The sequence below is a fragment of the Sarcophilus harrisii genome, chromosome 4 (genome assembly GCF_902635505.1).
Source record: "Sarcophilus harrisii chromosome 4, mSarHar1.11, whole genome shotgun sequence".
Classification (NCBI taxonomy): Eukaryota; Metazoa; Chordata; class Mammalia; order Dasyuromorphia; family Dasyuridae; genus Sarcophilus; species Sarcophilus harrisii.
This window is the reverse complement of record NC_045429.1, coordinates 334867926-334889607: the sequence shown is the minus strand read 5'-3', so window position 1 is coordinate 334889607 and position 21682 is coordinate 334867926. Positions and strand designations below refer to the sequence as shown.

The 21682-nt window shown below is 33.2% G+C and overlaps 1 protein-coding gene across 3 annotated transcripts in view; it reads left to right on the top strand.

Annotated features, from left to right (window-relative positions):
* The first annotated feature begins 2811 nt into the window (after window positions 1–2811).
* The window catches only part of IKZF3 (IKAROS family zinc finger 3), a 78736-nt gene continuing 59865 nt past the window's right edge, over window positions 2812–21682 (top strand). Inside the window, exon 1 of one of the 3 annotated variants that reach the window (XM_023502350.2) lies at window positions 2812–3359. In XM_023502350.2, the coding sequence (XP_023358118.1) occupies window positions 3215–3359 (145 nt within the window). In that variant the 5' untranslated portion in view covers window positions 2812–3214. The remainder of the gene's footprint in view (window positions 3360–21682) is intronic. The other 2 variants (XM_023502351.2, XM_023502353.2) reach the window with 2 other exon arrangements.

The window sequence follows — 21682 nt, the reverse complement described above, 5'->3', positions numbered from 1 at the left end:
AGTCTTGAATTGTGTGATTAAAACATATGCATAAAATATATTTGCAGGAAAGATATAGAGGTATTTTTACACAATCATTCATCCTCACAACATCCCTGCAAAGTTTTACAGTTCCTCTTATGCTACTTTTGATGTGCTATTTTTGCCTTTAGAAACTAACAAATAACAAATTTCCCCTTTCTGTACTAAAATTAGAGTGTTTTACAGCAATTCTGTGAAATTGGCATTATCCTTTGAAACTCCAGTCAAAACAAGACGTCAAGATGCTATTATTTTGTCATGACCTTAAAAGAAAATGCTAATTTATCCATTCAGTCAACATTATTGAATACCTACTGGGTAGAAGACATATTTAGGGGCAAAGGAAAATAAACACAGTAACCAAAACACATTCTTTAGTACAAATGGGAATATGTTCTGACATTCTGCAAATGTAGTAACCTCGTTAATATTAGCTTTCAACCTCAAATATAGGACACCTTACATGTGCAAAAAAGCAAAGCATATGTCTAATAAAGACTGCAATGATTCTTTTAGAATCATTTTTTTTGTAATATTTTGATGACTTCTACAGGATAGACTAAATTGCTTTTCACTCTGTGTGTATTTGGTGTTAAATTATCTGAATTCATAATGTTTTCCCCCAAAAGAATATTAAGCTCCTTAACAACAGGGCTTTTTGTTTTTTTTGGTCTTTGTGTATTTAGCACAGTCTTTGGCACATAGTTCAATAAAGAGGTCCCAAAAGAGGGGTACAATGAATTATTCAACTCCATAAATGGAGAGGGTACCATGACAGAGCCTTTGTTAGCCACTTTGAGCCTTTCAGAAAATTCTAATAAGAATGATGGGCACATAGAATTTGGACCTGGAAAGAAATTTAGAGATTACCTAGACCAATGTAATTTTCCAAAACAAAAAGGAGGGCCAGGAAACTTAAGTGACTTGTCCTAGTTGTTAAAAATTCAGATCAGTTTCTCTGACTACAAGTTCTTTCCTATTCCTTATTCCCAGAGATGTATTTTTCTTTGTACATTTTGTGATGCTAAACACAAAATGCTTACTTAGTACATGGATGCAGTATATGGTTAAAGCATAGGGCTTGAAATTAGGAAGATCTAATTTTTTTTTATTATAGCTTTTTATTTACAAGATATATGCATGGGTAATTTTTCAGCATTGACAGTTGCAAAACCTTTTGTTCCAATTTTTCCCCTCCTTCCTCCCAACTTTCCCCCAGATGGCAGGTAAACCAATATATGTTAAATATGTTAAAGTATATGTTAAATACAATATATGTATACATGTCCATACAATTATTTAGCTGCACAAGAAGAATTGGACTTTGAAATAGTGTACAATTAATCTGTGAAGGAAATAAAAAATGTAGGTGGACAAAAACAGAAGGATTGAAAATGTTAGTGGTTCATACTCATGTCCCAGAGTTCTTTCACTGGGTGTAACTGTTTCTATTCATTATTGAACAAATGGAACTACTTTGGTTCATCTCATTGTTGAAGAGAGCCAAGTCCATCAGAATTGATCATCATATAGTATTGTTGTTGAAGTATATAATGGGAAGATCTACTTTTCAATTCCATCTCAAATATTTGCTGTGTGACCATGGACAAGTGACGTCACTTTTCTGGGCCTTAGTCACCTCATTTATAAAATAGGAATAACACAGCTAGGAAGTGTCTGAGGGCAGATTTGAACTTATGAAAATGAGTCTTTCAGAAGTCAGGCTTGAAACGCTATATACGGCATCACCGAGTTGCCCCCAATATACTGCATAAATGCATTATTTACCTGTTATTAGGTAGGTTTTTCCCCCTTCACATATTAATGGATCCACTGTCTACTGCTTACTGTTTCTAGAGCTCAAAATTAGTGATTAAGTAGGTGCAAATGTTTTAGTCCATTTCACAAGAGAAAGCTCTTCTACATTAAAATAGAGGTTCTTAACCAGGATCTTGGTCCATTGATATATTTCAAGAGGTTCATAAATTTAGAAATATTACATCTTTATTTTAATACAACTTGTTTCCTTTGTAATCTTGTGCATTTTATCTTGTAAATTTAAAAATATCATTTTGAAAAGGATTCAAGAGATTTTCCCAGATTGTCAAAGGTGTCTGTGATATATACAAAAAGTTTAAGAACTCCTGTTCAAAAACATCTTTTGAAAACAAATCATTTTTATTTGGAACTTAATAAAAATGGGTTTTTCCATATGCAGAGTAAAGAAAAGATTGTACCCCAAACTATGAATTTCTTACATAATTTGTTTTTCTAAAATATCTTGTTATTGGAGGCTTGCCATTTTGGTAGTATTGACTATACAATATTCAGCAGATCCAAGTGTAGTGCCTGAGAGCTTGCCTGAACAAAGCCCTGAGACAGTGGTGAGCAAAGGAGATTTCCAACCTTCTTCAATTTTTTCCCCCAAAACATTGCTTTGCTTACATACAGGTAAAATTTCTTTTTTTTTAATGCAGTTTTTAACATGTGAAGACTGTAGTGTTTAAGATAAAGGAATAAAATATCTGAAAGAAAAAGGTTAATTACTAGTACTTTGAACCAAGTGAGTTCTAATAACTATTGGTTCCCAGTCAAGACGTACTCAATTCAAATTTAATATTAATCATTAGCATATTATGGGTTAAGTGTTGAGGAATAAAGATGGTAACTAGACACTTATCTGGATGGGAATGGGGAGAGAGTAGGTGGAGATAATTATGCAAATAATTATAATACAAATACATTGGAATATAAATTTTAGGAGTCCAGAATGAGTTGTGTATTAGAAATTTGTGGAAGATTTAAGTACATTTAAGCACATAAAGCTAAATGCTTTGAATGGAGAATTACAAGAAAACCAAACCAAAAACACTCCTTAAAACAATATACTTTCATACCCATTCTAACCTAACAGTTTTTAAAGTAACTATTTCAATTCAGTCACTATTGCACAGTTTCCTTTACGAAGTAACAACAAACCATCCACTTTTCTACCACCCCTTCTTTTTCCAAAAAGCGGCTCACATTTTGGTTCACAGGTTTGACATTTAAAGAGGGAAAACTAAAAGGATTCTCAGGCATCCCTTTGTGATAAGTCTTTTAAAAGGCCACCACCAGCCAGCGCCGCTCTAACCTCATACACAGAAGTTGTACCTAGTTCCTGTCACTTTAAAGCTCCGCTGACGCCACTCGAATGTATCCAGAGGGGAAGTCCCTGCTCAGGGAATCTCCCGCCTGCTGCAGTGCAGGATCCCAGCGACTCTGGAGGAGCACGTGGAGCAGCAGCAGCAGCCCTAGCAGCGGTAGCAGCGCCAGCAGCAGAAGCAGGAGGATGGAAGGTGAGAGGCGAACCTCATTCTTTTGAGGAGTCTTTGAAAAACTCCCTCAGTTAAGGGTGTCCCTTCTCTCGGTTTTACTTCTATTTATTTTGCAGCAAGTAAATATGATCTATCTCAGAGAGCAAAATGTGGAAGGCTACCACCCCTCTGGTACAAAGACCTTTTGTCTTCTTTAAGTTGATTTTACATGGAGGTTGTCAGAAATTAAATAGACGTCAAAAAATTCCTAAATTGGGGGCTGCCCTAATTGCGACAAAACTAGGAAATAAAACAGACTCTTTTTTGAACATCAAGTGGCCATTGGATTTGGGCTAATTTTGAAGCACTAGTTGTATGATCTCTTATGGCGATAGATAAAGAGTATGTACTCTTTTGGGGTTTGTTTAAATAACAATTTAGCTTAGAAAAAAAAAGTATACACGTCATTTTTGATGGCATGTATAGGTAACTTAGATCCAACTTTTCTTTATCTTCCCAGCAAAATTGTCCAAAGCATCTGCCAATAAGTTAAGCTCATCTTATGGGAAATTTTCATTTTATACTATGTTAGAAAATTATCTTTCTGGTGAAAATTTTGCAATGTGTGTTTCTTTGAAATTATGAAGATCTGAATTCTGATAATCATAAAATCCCACTCAAATTGCCTTTTTCAGCTTTGAGAAGATGAGCAATCTAAGTTTCAGAAAATTTGAAAATGGTTTAAATAGCTCAATTGAAACTATTCATTTAAGGGGATGCATTTTTAAAGAATCTAGATTTTTTTCTTAGACAAAATATCTTCCATTTATAAGATGGTAAGTAGAAACTTCAAGTTGTTGAAATGCTGTTAAGTGTTTTGAATATTAAGAATTTATTTTCCTTTCTCAGTTGAAAGATTTCTATTAATGTTAATGAAAAGGGTTTTTTTGGTGGTTAAAAATGAGAATATCAAATGTAGATCCATATAATATTAGAAGCAATTGGAAGTTCAGCCATATGAAAAATGACTGTAATGTAACTTGCATTGATTGTCACAGCAAAGTTGGTGCGCTATCAATTATCATAGTCTTAGGTTATTTGCATTGTTTTCTTTTCCTAAGTTTTTAAAAAAATAATTTTGGGGGCTGTTCTTATCCATGAAAATATTTATGTCCAATTAACTATAACTTCCCAGGTCAACTAACACCAAATGATGAAAGGTGAGCCAACATATTGGTTTGTTAAATGGAAGATTCAAAATGTCTGATCATCAGAGCACTTGACATGTCTTTTCATGTGAAATAGCCTGCTTCTGCAGGATTCAAGATAAAAATGATCAAGGTTAATCCTACACTTTAGGATTAATCCTAATTAACACTTAGTTAATCCTACAACTAAGAAAATCTGAAGATATTTTCGTGTATTTTTTAAAATATGAAAACCGCGGTGGTTAGTAATAAAGTAATAAATATAGATTTTCAGAAAAAAGATTTTCTAAAAAGTCTAAAATATTTCAAATCGGGTTAGATACTTTTCAAATGGAAGGATTTTATCACTTTAAGAATTTGTTCCTATGAAATTTTCAGTCAAAGTTATAACTGGATTTTTCCCCGTAGCATTGCTTCTCATTCATCACTTGTGGTAACTTGTAGGGTCCATGGGACTGAGGCGGTTGGTTCCCTACATTTTGATAACAGTAGATTTTATTGTATATTAAGAGAAGAAACAGATTTGTCTGAATAAAGGAATTTAGGATGCACATATACTAAAAAGGATTTTTAGAGAAGACTAAGTAAGGAAGAAATAAAGGAGCAAAGTATGAAGTTATATGAAGATTAATGTTATACCCATTGTAGTAAGTAGAAAATAAAGGATCTTGTTATCAGTTCTGAATTTAGAGATGTTAGGTTGGGTACAATATTTATTGTACAGAAACTCCTTTGTAACAAATGAATACCAAAAACTTAAACCAAAAACACCACAAGAAAAGATGATGGGGTATATTTGACTTGGTCAAGTGCAAGCTTGTTGAGGGCAGGGCACTGTGGAGTAAACGCCACCTGGTTTACTGTGGGCACTCACCACTGATTGATGTGGCTCTCTTTTTCTGGGTTTTTTTGACAGGTAAAATAATGTCCTTATGTATGTTGACATTTTTAATCCCACTTTCATGTTTTGGGATTTGACTTCTTTCTGATAAGAGACAATTAAAAGAATGCATTGAGTTTGTTTTTCTTGTCCATACTTTGGGGTGATGGCAAATTTAACATCTTGTGGCTGAAGAGTGCACATAAGATGCTTGAAATGTAGAAAAATGTTTAGTTATTTGTTTTCCTTCTGTACTGGAGAAATCAGATGAACAGGGATTTTTTGAAGGCAGCTAGTTAAGGAGGTACTCTGTATAGTACTCTGAACTTAAAGTCAGAAAAACCTGGAGAAATCACTTTTCTTCTTCTACAGACTGGGTGGAGGTGGAAAGAGGTGTTAGACTTGATGGCTTTGAAAGTCTCTTCCAATTTTAAATCTATGATCCTATGATAAGTGGAAATCTTGATTCACTAATGCGGGAATATTAATGCATACTATAAATCAAACCTGGACCCTTTATTTATCCTTGCTGGAAATTTGTGGTCCTAAAAACTTTCCACTAAAGGCATTTTATATTTTACTCAATTAGGAGTGCTTTTTAGCATTATTTTTTTACACAATTTTTGGATATTTTTATAAAATCAATTATATCTGATAATTCAATCTAAACAAATTCCATATAAATACTTTTACTGTATAATTAAAAGTCACCCATTTAATGCTTACCTCTTTCTTAGATTTCTCTCTCTAAAACATGAGACTTATCTCTTTTAGAGTACATTCAACATAATTTAATCATTTATTGACAAAGAATTATCATAAAGGATATCAGTTCTGTTAGCTTGTGCTAGCATTTTGGTAATATAGTAAAGAGTGTTTATCCACTTAGGGGTTTGTTAAGTCATAAAAGAGTGCTTACTCCACTAAATGGACCCAATTTGTGCTATATTAGTATTAGTTCATTTCTGTGTCTTTCTCCTCCCTCTGCTTTCACATCAGTTGTCACACTTTGTTGGTGTTGGTGTACTCTCTGACTTCTAATATACTGCTTCCCCACCCCCTCCCTTTTTGCCTGGGGGAGGACCTATAGGCTCTCTCAAGAAATGGGCTTGGAGTATGGAAGATTTCAAATCAAATCCAAGCATTTACTGGTTGTGTAACTCTGGGAAGTCATTAAACTCTGCTTCAATTTCCTTATTTATTAAATGGGGTTATTATGAGGATACAAAGGAGATAATAATTATAAAGTACTTAGCACAGTGCCTGACATAAAGTAAATGCTATATAAATGCTAGCTATTAATATTGTTATTATAAAGTCCTTTCATCATAATCTATAACTGCTATCTTCATAAACACTAAGAAACCTTTTAAATATCTGGATTCCCCCTCTGTTATAAATAATAAATAATTTAAAGTTGATAGAAGATAACTTACATTATTTGGGATTTTATTATGTGTATGTGCATTTATATAAAACAAGGAGAGAAAAAGAAGGGAAGAGAGAGAGAGAAAGAAGAGAAAGAGAAGGAAGGAGAATTTGAGAGATTTATTGAGATTTTCTCTTCCCTCATACCACATAGAGATTGAATGGAGGCTAAAATGAAGTAAGATATAAAGTAGGTTTAAAAAACTTTAAAACAAATTACAGAATAATTCCAGGGGAGTTCTAATGAGACCTCAATTTATTTCAGAGGATAATGCTTTTAAATAGAGATTTTCATTAAGATAAACATAAGAACTATTGTTTCTTAGGATATAATCATTCAAATGAATATTTAAATGATTTAGGAGCATTGAACGGCATGAAACAAGTGTCACCATTAACAGTAAACATTTTTTCCATTATTTGGCTAGAATATTATACAATGACAAGCACCCATTTTCTTCACATCACAATGATTTAGGAATACATTACTCCTGAAAAAGTATGGATCAAATATTGATCAGATGTTGACCTGCCCATAAATTTGGTTTGGATGGTTCCTTACATATATGCTTTTTCTGTTAATATTTGAATGAAGTTTGTTCCATTATAATCTTTCTATTGAAAATACAATTGTGTACATCATCACTTATTTAGAAGCAAGAGGTCACCGTCAGATCTTAAGTTAAGGACATATTCTTTTTGGTATCTCATCTGTTAAATTGTTACTCAGTTTAATAATATTTACTAGCATATAGTAGTGCCAATTACAGATACTCTGATAAGCACTTTATAAATTTTATCTCATTTGAGCCTCACAATAAACTTGGGAGATAGAAGGTATTATTCCCATTTCATAGAGGTTGAGAAAGGTTAAATGACTTGCCCAGTATCACAGCGGTGTTGGAGGCTAATTTAAACTCACATCTACCTAGCTCCAGGCCCAGTGCTCTATCCATTAATATCCATTAGCTGCCAGTGTTTAAAGAGTTAGCAAACTATTTTGTACATAGTTTAGGGTTCTATGTTTTGGGGATATTGTAAAGAGATCCATGTGTCCTTTCAATAATCAAAGAAAGATCAAATTATTTTTAAGTGATCTTAATTTTTATTGTATTTTAATTATTGGTAATTTACATATGACATGCAATGGTAAGTTTTTGTTACTATGTGATTTGCCAATACATCTTATTTCCTAATAATATTAGACAAGAGAGTTTACTATATTAAAAAATTTAAATTGATGTCTTATTTCTCTAATTATTAGAGAATCCAAAGTAGTTAACTTTGTGTAAGGAATTATTTCATTATATATGAATCTCACTGCTATTTAAGATGTGAGAAGTGACTAGTTAACTTTTATGGTGCAATTCGGTTTATCTATTATAATAAATTGACAATTAGCACATCTTCTGACTTGTTACCAATTGGGAATTGTTATTAAACAACCAAATAAGTATTTGATAATAGTTACTCTTTAGGATTACCAACAACATGTGTTTTATGTAGGATTTAAAATTCCACTAAATACTTTATATGTATGATTTTATTTGAAACTGACAACAGCTCTGTAAAGTGCTATAGTAGACTTCTTTATCATATTTCAGGCAATCTATGTAAATGGAAAAGTAAACTCATTTTATAAGGTCTCTACTGAAAAAAATTTGAGCAAGAAGACATGTTAATTTTGTTGATTTGTTAAAAAAAAAACTTTAGTCAAAGTTTTGGTGAGGAAAGAGAAGAAAATGTTAGCTAAAAAGGAATTTTGAATGGCCTAGATTTACTTTATTCATGGAATCCTCTATTACATCGTAAAATGGCTGTTCTTTTTTTTACCAAAATATATATTATTTGACTATTTGGTTTTAAAAAAATGAAGTCTATTCTCTCTTATCCCAGAACAACCTAGCCATCTTCCATAGAAAATCATATGAAAACAATGTTCCATTCTTACATTTGATAAAAAGGATTGCTTTTCACTTTATTTCAGAATCTGTTCATTACCTGCTTGCTATATATTTGACCTGATTCTTTGTAACAAATAGTGATTATTAACTATTATCAGAATGTTTGACCTATCAGAACAGTTTCCTGTAACTGTCATTATGTGAGCTACTGTTGGATGGATCATTTGTTGAGAACAGTAAATATGCAGTCATTCTTATCTGTCTATCTATATATAGATGTACATAAATATTCTCTAACATATATATTTTATTTGTTTTATATTCTGTAGCTAGTGAGAGGCAACAAGGGATAGTGTATAAAGAGAACTGACTTGGAAAGCTTGGGTTAGAATCCTGCCTCATAAATTTACTAGCTGTGTGACTCAAGGCAAATCATTCAAACTCTTTTGCCTCAGTTTCCTGTTTTGTAAAACTTAGAGATTTGCACTTCATAGCCTTTAAGATCCCTTCTAGTCCTAAATATCTCACGATCCTTTTACATTATCTAGGTGAAATGAAGTCTAGCATGATTAAGGGAGTTGTCCAGAGTGACATGGGCAGACTTAGGTAGTACAGTGGATAGAGTGCTGGGCCTGGAGTCAGGAAGATGCATCTTTCTGAGTTCAGATCTGGTATCAGACACTTCCTAGTTGTGTGACCATGAACAAGCCACTTAAGCTGTTCACCTCAGTTTCCTCATCTGTAAAATGGAGGGAAGAAGGAAATGGCAAGCCAGTCCAGTATCTTTGTCAAAAAAATTCCAAGTGGGGTCACAAAAAATGGACACAATGGGAAAATGAATGAAAAACAATAACCAGATGACAACTTCTTCTCTAACTCTAAATTCAGTGCTCTTCCTTGTATGTCATCTTAGAGGTCATTGAATTCAGTGAGACCCCTTAAGATTACTTGACTCATGGTGCTCTCAAATAGTATTTTGGTTAAACAAATCTTATATTCCATGACTCATTCCAGAAAACAACTCTCTTACCTTGAAGATAGATTTATAGACTCACTTAGTAGAATAAAAGAAAAATTAACCTCCAAATTATGTGGAACTCAGACCATCAAACTGCTGGAATTATAATATTGCAAGACAATTTCACTTTCGAATAAAGATGGAGATTGAATTGAAGGAACTTCTCATGCTGTCATAATACGTGTTATAGCACTGAAATTTCAGTGTTGATTCTCACACCAAATATAGCTTCAAACAAAAATCTATCCTGTTTCAAAGCCACAGACCAAATTCCAAATTCCATCCATTTTTCTCCTATTAGCATGCTATTGATTAGAATACCCAAAGGAGATTGTTGGTTTTCGTAGTCTTAACTTTTTTTTAGTGTATTTAAGCCATCATTTGGGCAAGAATTGCTATTTGTCATTCTAGTTCATGTTTATACACCCAATTCATGGTTAGCAGACAACAGAATTCCAAAGACCCTAGTTCAAATTCCATGTCAGGTACTTACTAGCTATGTGACCCTGAATTGGGTACTTAATTTCTGTCAGTCTCATTTTCCTCATTTGGAAAATAGGGATAGCAATAACCTCTATAAGGATTAAGCAAGCATTTTGCAGACCTTAATGGGTTCTCTCTCTCTCTTTTTCTCTGTGTCTCTGTGTCTCTGTCTCTTTGTGTGTGTGTGTGTATATATATATTATATATATATATATATATATACACTAGCTAAACTAGTTTATATATATGTATATATATACTAGCTAAAACTAGCTTAAAAAAGCTAAAACAACTGAAATGTGAACACAAATTGTCACCGATGATTACAGTGTTCTTTTATTTCATTCAACAAATGAGCAATTACTACAATGTGATAAGAATTATAACAGGTGCTCTGAATTAGTTTTTTTTTAAAAAAAAACTCTAAATTCAAAGGCCTTAAGCACAGTTGTAGTTTTAGTAGATAGTATTTTATTTTTCCAATTACATGTGAAGATAGTTTTCAACATTCATTTTTTAAATAAGATTTTGAGTTTTAAATTTTTTCTCCCTCCCCTCCAAGTGACAAGCAATCTGATATAGATTATGCATGTACAATTCTGTAAACCTGTTTCCATATTAGTTATGTTGAGGACAATATAGTTGCGCCAGATAGTTCCTTTTCCCTTGAGGGGGGTATAGTAGAAATTGAGGACTGGATATGGGAGTGTATTATCTGGTCTCAAAGCCTGACAGCAATATTAATAGTTCCTCACAATTACATGGTGATTTACAAAAGGATTTTCCTCACCACAGTCCCATGAGATAAGTCATATAAGCATGATTATCATTGGGTCATAGTTCTAGCGAAGGGACCTCAGAGGACAATTTCTTTGTCATACAGATGAGAAGATTGGAACTTGGAGGTGTTAAACCATTTGCCCACACACAGATGATTAGTAAGTATCACAGGCAGAATTTAAACTCTGGTCCTGGCTTCAGGACAATGCCCTTTTGAAGTGGTACCCTATTTTATAGCTGAAAAGCCTGAGGTCCTGAGGTGTTAAGCGACTTACTTGTCACACAGCTAGTAAGTGCCTGAAGTCGGATTTGAATCTAAGTTTTCTTACTCTATGTTCTCTATCTGTTCTGCCATTCTAAGCAAACCCCTTAATGTCTTAGTGTCCATTTCCCATTGTTTGTAAAGATGATAATATTTTGCAAAATTTTCAGGAGAAAAATAATTGCTAACCACAATCATATGAATGATTGCTCCAAATTCACGAATAAGAAGAAAATTGAAGAGCAAAATAACTCCAAGGTTTTGATAAAGAGGACCCAAAAAAGGTCCATAGTTAATTTTGTTGGGGTCAGGCACATTAATAGACTGTTGGTAGAGCTGTGAATTGGTCCAACAATTCTGCGTTAAGAAAGTACTTGAAATATCCAAAACCTTTGACTCAGAGATTCTACTACTGGTCATATACCCCACAGGGGTTAAAGATAGAAAGAAAAGTCCCATTTGCATTAAAACATCTCTAATAGCACCAAAAGTTGTAATTCATAAATGTGATATAATTTGTTGTGCTGAAGAAACAGTGAATATGCAAAATACAGAGAAGCAATGGTAAGACTCACATGAACTGATACAAAGTGAAGTAGAACCTGTAGATTATATAAGCAATAACTATAGCAATCTTAATTGAAAAACAAAAAGCCTGAAGCTGAAAGCTCTGTAATTATAATGACCAAGTTTCACCCTAAAGAAAAGATGTGAAAATATATCTTCTTCCATTCCTTGCAGAAGTAGGGAATTAAGGATGTGGAACTTTGCATATGCAACACAATCGGGTTGACGTGTGCTTAGTCATGCAGAACTGATTATTTTTCTTCTTTGTTTAAAGGGAATTGCGTTAGGGGAGCAATATATCTGTGAATAAAAACTTTATGAAAACAAAATATATCAATAAAAATTAAAATTGCTTCAAGTAGTTTAAACACTTTATAAGTCTTAAAGTTCTTTATAAATGTGTTATTAATTCATTTTAGATTCAGAAGTATTAATGTCATAGCCTACACATTTAGAAACTCAAATGATCAGAATTATTCTTCAACATTTCACACAAATAGACAATGATTAGTACAAAAGTTAATATGAGGAATTATTTCAACTAACTAATTTTGGGGTACCTTAAGTCTGTTGAGTCATCTTTTAGTACTTTTACAGCAATAGTTTTTTGGTTATTCTGTCATTTCACTTATGTCCAACTCTTCACTATGTCCAACCCCAAGCCATTGGGGTTTTCCTGGCAGAGATACTCGATCAATTTGCCATTTCCTTCTCCACCTCACTTTACAGATGAGGAAACTGGGACAAACAGGGTTATGTGTCACACAGCTAATAAGTTTCTGAGTTTGCATTTGAACTCAAGTCTTCCTTATTCCAAGCCTGGCACTCTATATATTGCACCTCTGATAGTACTGACCAATAATAACTGATGTTCATAAAGATGACCCTAAAGCATTTAGGAGTCATCATTCTATTTAGTGACCTAGTCTTCTTATGTCTAGAGTTAACATCACCTTCTCTGTCTCTCCTAGTAGAAACATGGTTCAAATTCCAGCTCTCACAGGTATGTGACTGTGGTTAAGCCTCTTGACTTTTCAGTTTGTTCTTTTATCTGAAAAATGGATTACTAATATTATCCCTACCTACCTCATAGAATTCCTGGGAAGAGGTATCTGGGAAGCACTTTGTAGACCTTAAAGCTTTAATGTAAGTTCTTGCTGTCTTTTGAAATGCTGCTGTGATTCTGCCTTCCCCTGCTCAAAAACCTTCAGTGATTTCTCAGTCATTTGGTTCAGCTGTCAAGGCTCTCTCTATATATAAATGGACTCCAAAATATCATTAGAGCTTCATCTTTCTATACCTTCCTACATTTGTTTTTTTTTTTAACTTTCAAATTCTATACCTCTTCAGCTTCTTAAGGTCATTTGCATTCCCGGGTATTCCTCAATTCTATGCCATTTCCTCTATGTGGAAGGTCCAGATCTTTCTTCCACATTTGTCAGTCAACTGATATTTGTCAGTATCTACTCTTCAAAGTTCAACCCAAATACTACTTTATCTGCAGTGTTTTTTTGATTCCTACTCTTCAAGCTGGGAAACTACTCCTTCTTTCCCCTCCTACCTGTAAATAGTATTTAGTACTTTTCATAGAAAATTACAACGTAATGCTTGCTGTAGTAGAGATCTATGTGTACCTGATTTTCCTTACTGAATTGTAAGTCTCTTAAGGATAGGGACTGTATTTTATATAATTTTACATTCCACATGGCACCCACCTCAGTTTTATATTTAATATGTTCATAGTAACCATTCAATAAGATAACTTTGTAATTATCACAAATAGACTGGTTGTGTTCATTTTGTATGTGTTGAGTATACTTTATTATAATGATAGGGACAGGAATGGGACCTGTAATTTCACTAGTATAGAAAGCTCCAAGGTGAGAAAATGCCTTTTCCCAGCACAGATTGGGGCACTTCCTCTGCAGTCTTAAGAGAGTTCCATAGAACACACTGAGATGTTAAGTGACTTTTTCTTGGTAATAAACCCAGTATGTGTTAGAGGTATAGCTTTGAGGATGCTTTATTTTAATAAAATTATTTTAAAATTGTGAGTTAAGGTTCTTTCACTTAACTAGAATAACAGATCAACACACAATTATCTCATTGTTCAGTCATACTTCAGAAGCAGAAATATATTCTAACCTAAGAGATGCTATAACTACAGACCACTTGGAAAATCATCCCTGTGGTCCTTGGAATACATTTGGTGGTCAGAAAAAATCTAATTCTTTTCTGGAAAAATGATGACACCTATGTCCAATCAGCTATAGACTCAACATGACTAATGACTAATATGGAAATATGTTTTGCATGACTGCATACGCATAACGTATATAAAGTTACTTAACTTCTCAGTGAGGGGAAAGGGTAGGAAATGGTAAAATTTATAAGTTAAAATATATATATATATATATAAATTGTTTTTACATACAATTGGAAAAAATAATATGAAAACCTATAAGTCCAAGTTTGTTTTAAAAAAAAGTAAAACTTGAGACAGCTTGAAAAGTCAACTTGAATTTAAGTTTTGTTTGGCAAGAATTAGAAAACATTGAGAGTAATTTCCTTATTTAGTTGGAATGAAGTATTTAGGAAAACATCAATATAATAATGCCTATTCAATTTTTAACTGATACAGATATGACTTTTCCCTTCCTTCTGTATGGCACAGTGACTTGTATAGACCCTCAACAAATATGTCGAATTTCCTATAGTTGTCTACATTCATGCAGCATAGAAGTGAGAAAGCACCTTTGAAATACAAAATCTTTTTCAAAGGTGAGAAAATTGTAGTAATCCTGACATTAATGATGTTCTGCAATTTTCTAAATATTTGGAATTATGCTTTTTAAATATATATACATATATATTCTTCAGTGGAACTTTAAAAAGATTACTGCTGATATTCTCTTCAAAAGATACTTTTGTTTACCCTGATTTAACAAAGAAAAAAAACTGGAAAACTTGTTAAAAGAAAGTTATAAAAATATATTAAAAAATGTATTCTTGGAATCTTAACATTTCTACCACTGAAATTATTTTAACTCAGACATTTTGAAATAAAGTTATAATATGTGAAATGCTTATTTTTTTCCTACTTACCACCTAGCATCGTTCAAGTGTGTATTGAATGTCATTGAGACTCCTTAACTTCTTTATTTAGGGAATAAATATAAATAAATAATTGATAAAGACTGGACTTATCATTTCATTAATATAGGGAACTCATGGCATTTTCTCTGAAACTTAGGGAGTTGCCTAGAAAAACGAGAAATTAAATAATTTGTCCATTGTAACACTGCCAGTATGTCTCTTATATAGGATTTGAACACAGGTCTTCCTTGTTCTGAAGCCAGCTTTCTATTCAATAAACTTCAGTGCCTCTCCAATATATGTGGTACACACACAAAAATGCTATATAGGCAAAAATACATTACATGTAAATGTCATGCATGTAAATATACACATACATGTATTTATATGTTCCACACAATACATGTTGTATATTATATATAGATAAGATATATACATTTTTAATTGCTTAAAGCTACACTAAGACCTTTTTATACTGTGTCTATGTGGACGTGCACATTTGTGTACACATATGCCAATTACCTTAAAGCTGAAGAACTTGTAAGTATGAAATCTGTATGCACATGTGTACATATGTATACATATGTATGTGAAGCTAGTACTTTTAGTTTCCTAGAGATTTAGGGTAGGAAAAATTATAGAGTAGGTATTCATGAAAGTTGTCAAGCCTCTCTAGAATTGGACTTTTTCCATTTAATAAAGTGACAATAGCTCATTGTCTCCCACAATCCCTAGTTTTCTCTAGAGCAGGGGTTCTTGGCCTGGGGTCCACAGGTTTCCAATGGCTCTATAGATAGATTTCAGGGAGTCTGTCAACTTTGACAGGAAACAAAACTATATTTCTATTTTCACTTACTTTTGGTTCCCTTTTTAATCTTATGTATTTTCTTTTATGCTTTAAAAAGCTTCTTCTGAAATGGGATCAATAGGCTTTACTAGACTCCCAGAGGGCTCTATTACACAAGAACTATTGTTGCAAAGACTACCTGTAGAGAATAATAGTAGAAATTGTTACTGAAAGAGGACCAGAATTATTTGTGCTATATAAATAGAGTGGAAAGAATTCTGTATTTGGAGTCAGAAACCTGGATTTGAATACAGATTCTGATATTTGTTATCTATGTGACATATAAGTCTATCATTCCTCTGGTGTTCTGTTTGCTCATAAAATGAGGGAATTGGACTAGATGACCTCTGAGGTGCTAGCTCTAAGTTTATGATCCTAGAATCCTGATAATGGTCTTGAAGAAGTAGGCCAGTTATATCTTGACTAAAGTTTGCTTAATCCTTAAATAAAACTTAATTATGTAAAAATTTGGGGGAAATTTAATGACATTTAATGGTACTTGCTATCATAATGATCATACTAATGTTTAGAAGAACTTATTTATTTATTTATTATAAGCCAATCAGGGTTAACTGACTTGTCCAGGATCACACAGCCAATACATGTCAAATATCTAAGGCTAGATTTGAACTCAGGTACTCCAGGGCTATCATTCTATCCAGTGTGCCATTCAGCTGCCCCTCAAGAGAACTTTAAATACCATTTAAATTTTTAGAAAATTTTGTCATAGTGGCGGGAAAAACATCCATTGAAACAGAAGAAAACTTTTTTATTTCCAATTTGTGACAGTAAAAATTGTGACCTTGGATAAATCCCTTAATTCAATAAATACTTATTAAGCACCTACTTTGTATAGAACAAGTTGCTTGATGTTGAGGAAGATACAAAGTTTAGATAAATGAGGTTCCTGCTTTAGTGGAATTTACAGTCTAGTAGCAAGATAAGATACAGATATAGATGACTATATTGTGCAACATTATATAATATATAATAACAATATTATAAAATTGAAAAGCAAAGTATTCTATGAGATTACAAATTTGGGATTAGAGAAGATTTATTGAGTTGGACTTCAAAGGAAGGGAAAGAATTCAATTATCAATTGTAGGAGCCAGAGCAGAAAATAAATAAGAATAAGGATGCAAAGGTGATAGGGTTCTGTCAGTTTAGAAGTCAAAGTATTTTAACTTAATAAACAGACGGATCCACTGAAGATTCAAGCATACTTAATAATTGAATATTTCAGTGAGTTGGTGGATTTCATTGCTGTGAATATTGTCTCCAACAGTGAAGATTGCAAACTTTTGACACTTTTTTTGGTCTTATCTATATTCTCTTCTAAATCTTGCATAAGGCTAGCTTTTTAAAAATTGTCAAATATAACAATTGGATTGTTTATCTATTAACCTCTCCTTGTTATATGACCTTCTTGCCTCAGAAAATAAGGTGAAAGGATCATAAGATCTTGGATAATATCCTTTCTGCCATTTCTTGTTGGCATGAAACAATGACCTAACTATAAGCAAGATGATTTTGGCAGGGAAATGTAGGATGGATCAAAGAGGAAGATTAGGGAAGACAGAAAAACCTATTAAAAGGTTATTCATATGATCACTGAATCAACTTGGAAATCATCTATTCTAAAAATCAACTACTCTATTCTTATATTACACAGGATCACAAAAGACAAATGAGGTAATGAACAAATTCATATGAGAAATAAGTTGCAGAGCTGAGATTTGAACTGCCATCCTCTTCCTTTCAATCTAGCATTCTTCCTTTTGTACTCTGCTGCCTCAGGACAGATGGGAGAGATATGGCAGAAGTTAAATTGATAGTCTTTAGTGACTTACTGGATATGAAAGATGGGGGAAGAATCAAGGCTAACCCCATAATCTTTTGACCATGGGAGATTGGGTTGAACAATAGTGTATCAGACAGAAATAGTCAGAAAGAGAAACAGGTTTTATGGAGAAGATAATAATCTTAGTTTCATGCACATGAGTTTTAAGTGTCAGTGGGACATTCAAGTGGAGCTACACTGAGGAGGGACCAATGCCTTAAAGAAGAACCTAGGAGGATTAGGAGAGAATGGGATCTACATTAAAAAATAAAGGTCAAAGGTATAACCATCAGGAAAGATTAAAGAAAAACTAGATGCTGATGGTAAGGAAATTCAAGCTTTAGAGCAGGGTTTCTTAAACTTTCTCCACTCACAATCCCTTTTTGCCTGAGAAATTTTCACATGACCCATTATGTAGGTATGTAAAATCAAATATTTGTTGTTGATAAACTATAATTTACCAATCCCCATATTCAGTTATACAACCCTATACAACCAGTTAAACAACAGTTTAAGCTTTGTTTTAGAGGTTAAATGATCTATTGTAAGTGTGGAGGAAAAGGGTGCAAATGAGAGTTTGAAGAGGAAAGAAAGGATCTGGAATAGATTCCATGGTGATTGAGTATAGGGAGTCAATCGTTGTAGAAGAGAAATATACAGCAGTCAAAAGGACCCAAAATAAAATTATTTATTCTAAATGTGTATTGGGTTAAATCAGCTTCTTTTGATGATTTTTCTTTTGAAAATTTGGTTCAGAGTAATTGTATGGTGGAGATTATTGAAGTCTGGAATAGTGTGAGGTCAGGAATGCAAGGAATTCTAGGGGAATAATTAGTGGAAGTTCATGGAGTCACTCCCCTGTAGATGGAGCTCCTGTGTACAGAAAAAAAGAAAAAGGAAAGTTACAGTGGGGATTACTAGGTATTACCATGGATAGAGTTTCAGGCCTGGAATTAGGAACACCTCCCTTCAAATTCGGCCTCAAACTGTGTGACCTTGGGCAAGTCACTTAACTGTGTTTTTCTCAGTTTCCTCATCTGTAAAATGAGCTGGGAAAGAAAATAGCAAACTATTCTGGTATCTTTGCCAAGAAAACTCCCTAAAGGAGTTAGACAAAACTGAAAAATGACTAAACTGAACAGTCAGGCCATTGGATTAAGAAAGAAGGGATGAAGCAAAGGATAATCCAAAGGATCTGGTATAGTTATAGATGAAGGTGAAAAGTAGATTTAGAAGAAGAGAGAAGGAAAGGTGAAAGGAATAGGAAGCTGTGGTTAGGGAATTTAAATCTTCAAAGTTTGGGATCTTGGAAGGGTTGTAGTTTTGACAGGTGGCTTTGAAGGAATGTTATTATAAACCTAGATATTAAAGTCATATTCTATACTTGAGTTTTATGTAAAGGGAAAATAGTACATTTCCTATCTCCCATAAGGAAGTTCTTTTTGCGAGCATTTTCAGAATAACTGCAATCATTCATCTTAAATGAATGATTGAATTATTTGGAGGAAAAGTACTCATGAATTAAAATTGAAAGTAATCAATTCTTATTTTTCAAGCATTTCAAGCAGACATATATGTATATATATTCTGCAAACTGTATTTCAGTATTATTGGCTTCTTTATAATCCTATGTGTTGTATTTTATACATTTAAAACATTATTCAGAAGAGTTTCTCGACTTCATCAGACTTTCCACAAATTTTGTGAAAAAAAAAAACAGGTTCAAAAAGGGGTAAGAACCCTTTAGACTAAAGGAACACTTTGTTGTTTTTTTTTTTTAATTTAATAGCCTTTTATTTACAGGATATATGCATGGGTAACTTTACAGCATTAACAATTGCCAAACCTCTTGTTCCAATTTTTCACCTCTTACCCCCCACCCCCCCCCAGATGGCAGGATGACCAGTAGATGTTAAGTACATTAAAATATAAATTAGATACACAATAAGTATACATGACCAAAATGTTATTTTGCTGTGCAAAAAGAATCAGACTCTGAAATATTGTACAATTAGCTTGTGAAGGAAATCAAAAATGCATGTGGGCATAAATATAGGGATTGGGAATTCAATGTAATGGTTTTTAGTCATCTCCCAGAGTTCTTTTTCTGGGTATAGCTAGTTCAGTTCATTACTGCTCCATTAGAAATGATTTTGGTTGATCTCGTTGCTGAGGATGGCCAGGTCCATCAGAACTGGTCATCATATAGTATTGTTGTTGAAGTATATAATGATGTCCTGGTCCTGCTCATTTCACTCAGCATCAGTTCGTGTAAGTCTCTCCAGGCCTTTCTGAAATCATCCTGTTGGTCATTTCTTACAGAACAGTAATATTCCATAGTATTCATATACCACAATTTATTCAGCCATTCTCCAACTGATGGGCATCCACTCAGTTTCCAGTTTCTAGCCACTACAAAAAGGGCTGCCACAAACATTCGTGCACATACAGGTCCCTTTCCCTTCTTTATAATCTCTTTAGGATATAATCCCAGTAGTAACACTGCTGGATCAAAGGGTATGCACCGTTTGATAACTTTTTGAGCATAGTAAAGGAACACTTTGTTAACACTGCTTGTAGGCTACATATATTGCTTTTCATTTCATATAGCTTTACCCGCTAGAGCATTAAAAGTTTGATGCATATGTGAAAGCAATAAAGACAGTTGCTCTTTGAAGAAGGGAGAAATTTATGACCAAAGAAGACAGTTGCTTATATATTCTCAGCAATAGTGGTTAACAGTCCATGGCCACTGCAGTATTTGTTGTCCATGATGCTATGCAACTATTAGGAAAGCATTTCTTCTCTAAGTCCTTTGCCTTGGTTTCTGATCTCTTTTTTCTTTTCTTTTTAACCACACACATTTGGGATAAAAGAAACAACTAAGAATTAAAAGAGCATGATAATTTGATCATTTTGATTTTAAAAAGATGAAAAGAAATATCAACAGATAGACCTTGCTGGCAGCTGGCAGCCACCAATCCTGTTGGCAGCTGGCAAATTCAGAATAGGATTCTATTCTAGGATTTGATATTTTGTTCTCTATTAGTGCCCACATGTCCTACTGGGAAAGCAGAAGACTGAGTAGCTCAAGATCTATTCTGTCAAGTTGAGAGCAGAATTTTTTAAACACTACTTGGGTTAAAGAATGACTTGAGAATTCATAAATAATGCTGTCATTCATCTGAATTGTGACTAAGCTTACAAATTTTAGGAAGTTAAATCAATGGAAATGACTACCATTTTGAAAGCAAGGTAATCTAAGGGAGGAAGCACTAATGAACAAACATTTACACAAGAACTTTGAAGACATCACAATGAACAATATACATCTGCTATAAAAAAAAATTTTAGATTTAATTATAAGCTATACTTTTTCATTTTGAAGTTAAGGTCTTTGAAGAAAAAACTCTGGCATCTCTCCAAAAATTCTAGTTGGAAAAATACAAACTATGTCCTTTTTGTTGATTTAAAATAGAATCTAAAAGGATTAAAACAAGCATAGGACTTTTATTGCTCAATGATTAGTTGTTACAATTTCCAGAATTTACATTGATCTTTACTTTGATGGGTACAAATCTGGTATAACACAATTTGAAATTCATAATCAAGCATTAGGTTAGTAAGCAGTTATAAGAAGTTGCAAGATAGACAATTTTAAGTTTAGAATGGTGTTATCGTGTTAATAGTCTCTGAAAAGGTACATATAAAGGAGTGAAATCCTAATAAAAAACCTACAATAATTTAACTCCTAGAAAAGTAGCATTAGAATGATATTTCTTTAGTAAGTCACCATAACTTTCTAATGTATATATACAACATAGCAAAAGCTGTGTAATTTGGGATTGCATACTCAGTTATTTATATTTCATCAGGATTTTTAGCATTATTTGGGAAACTTTCCCACATCATGCTCTTCACCTGCTGCAAAATCATGACAATTTATTTAAATAAAATAACTTTGTAGGGTGCTTTGGACCTTTCCATATACTATATGGTGCAATATTCTAACTAGTATAGTATCTTAAACATTTTTGGCCCTGAATAAA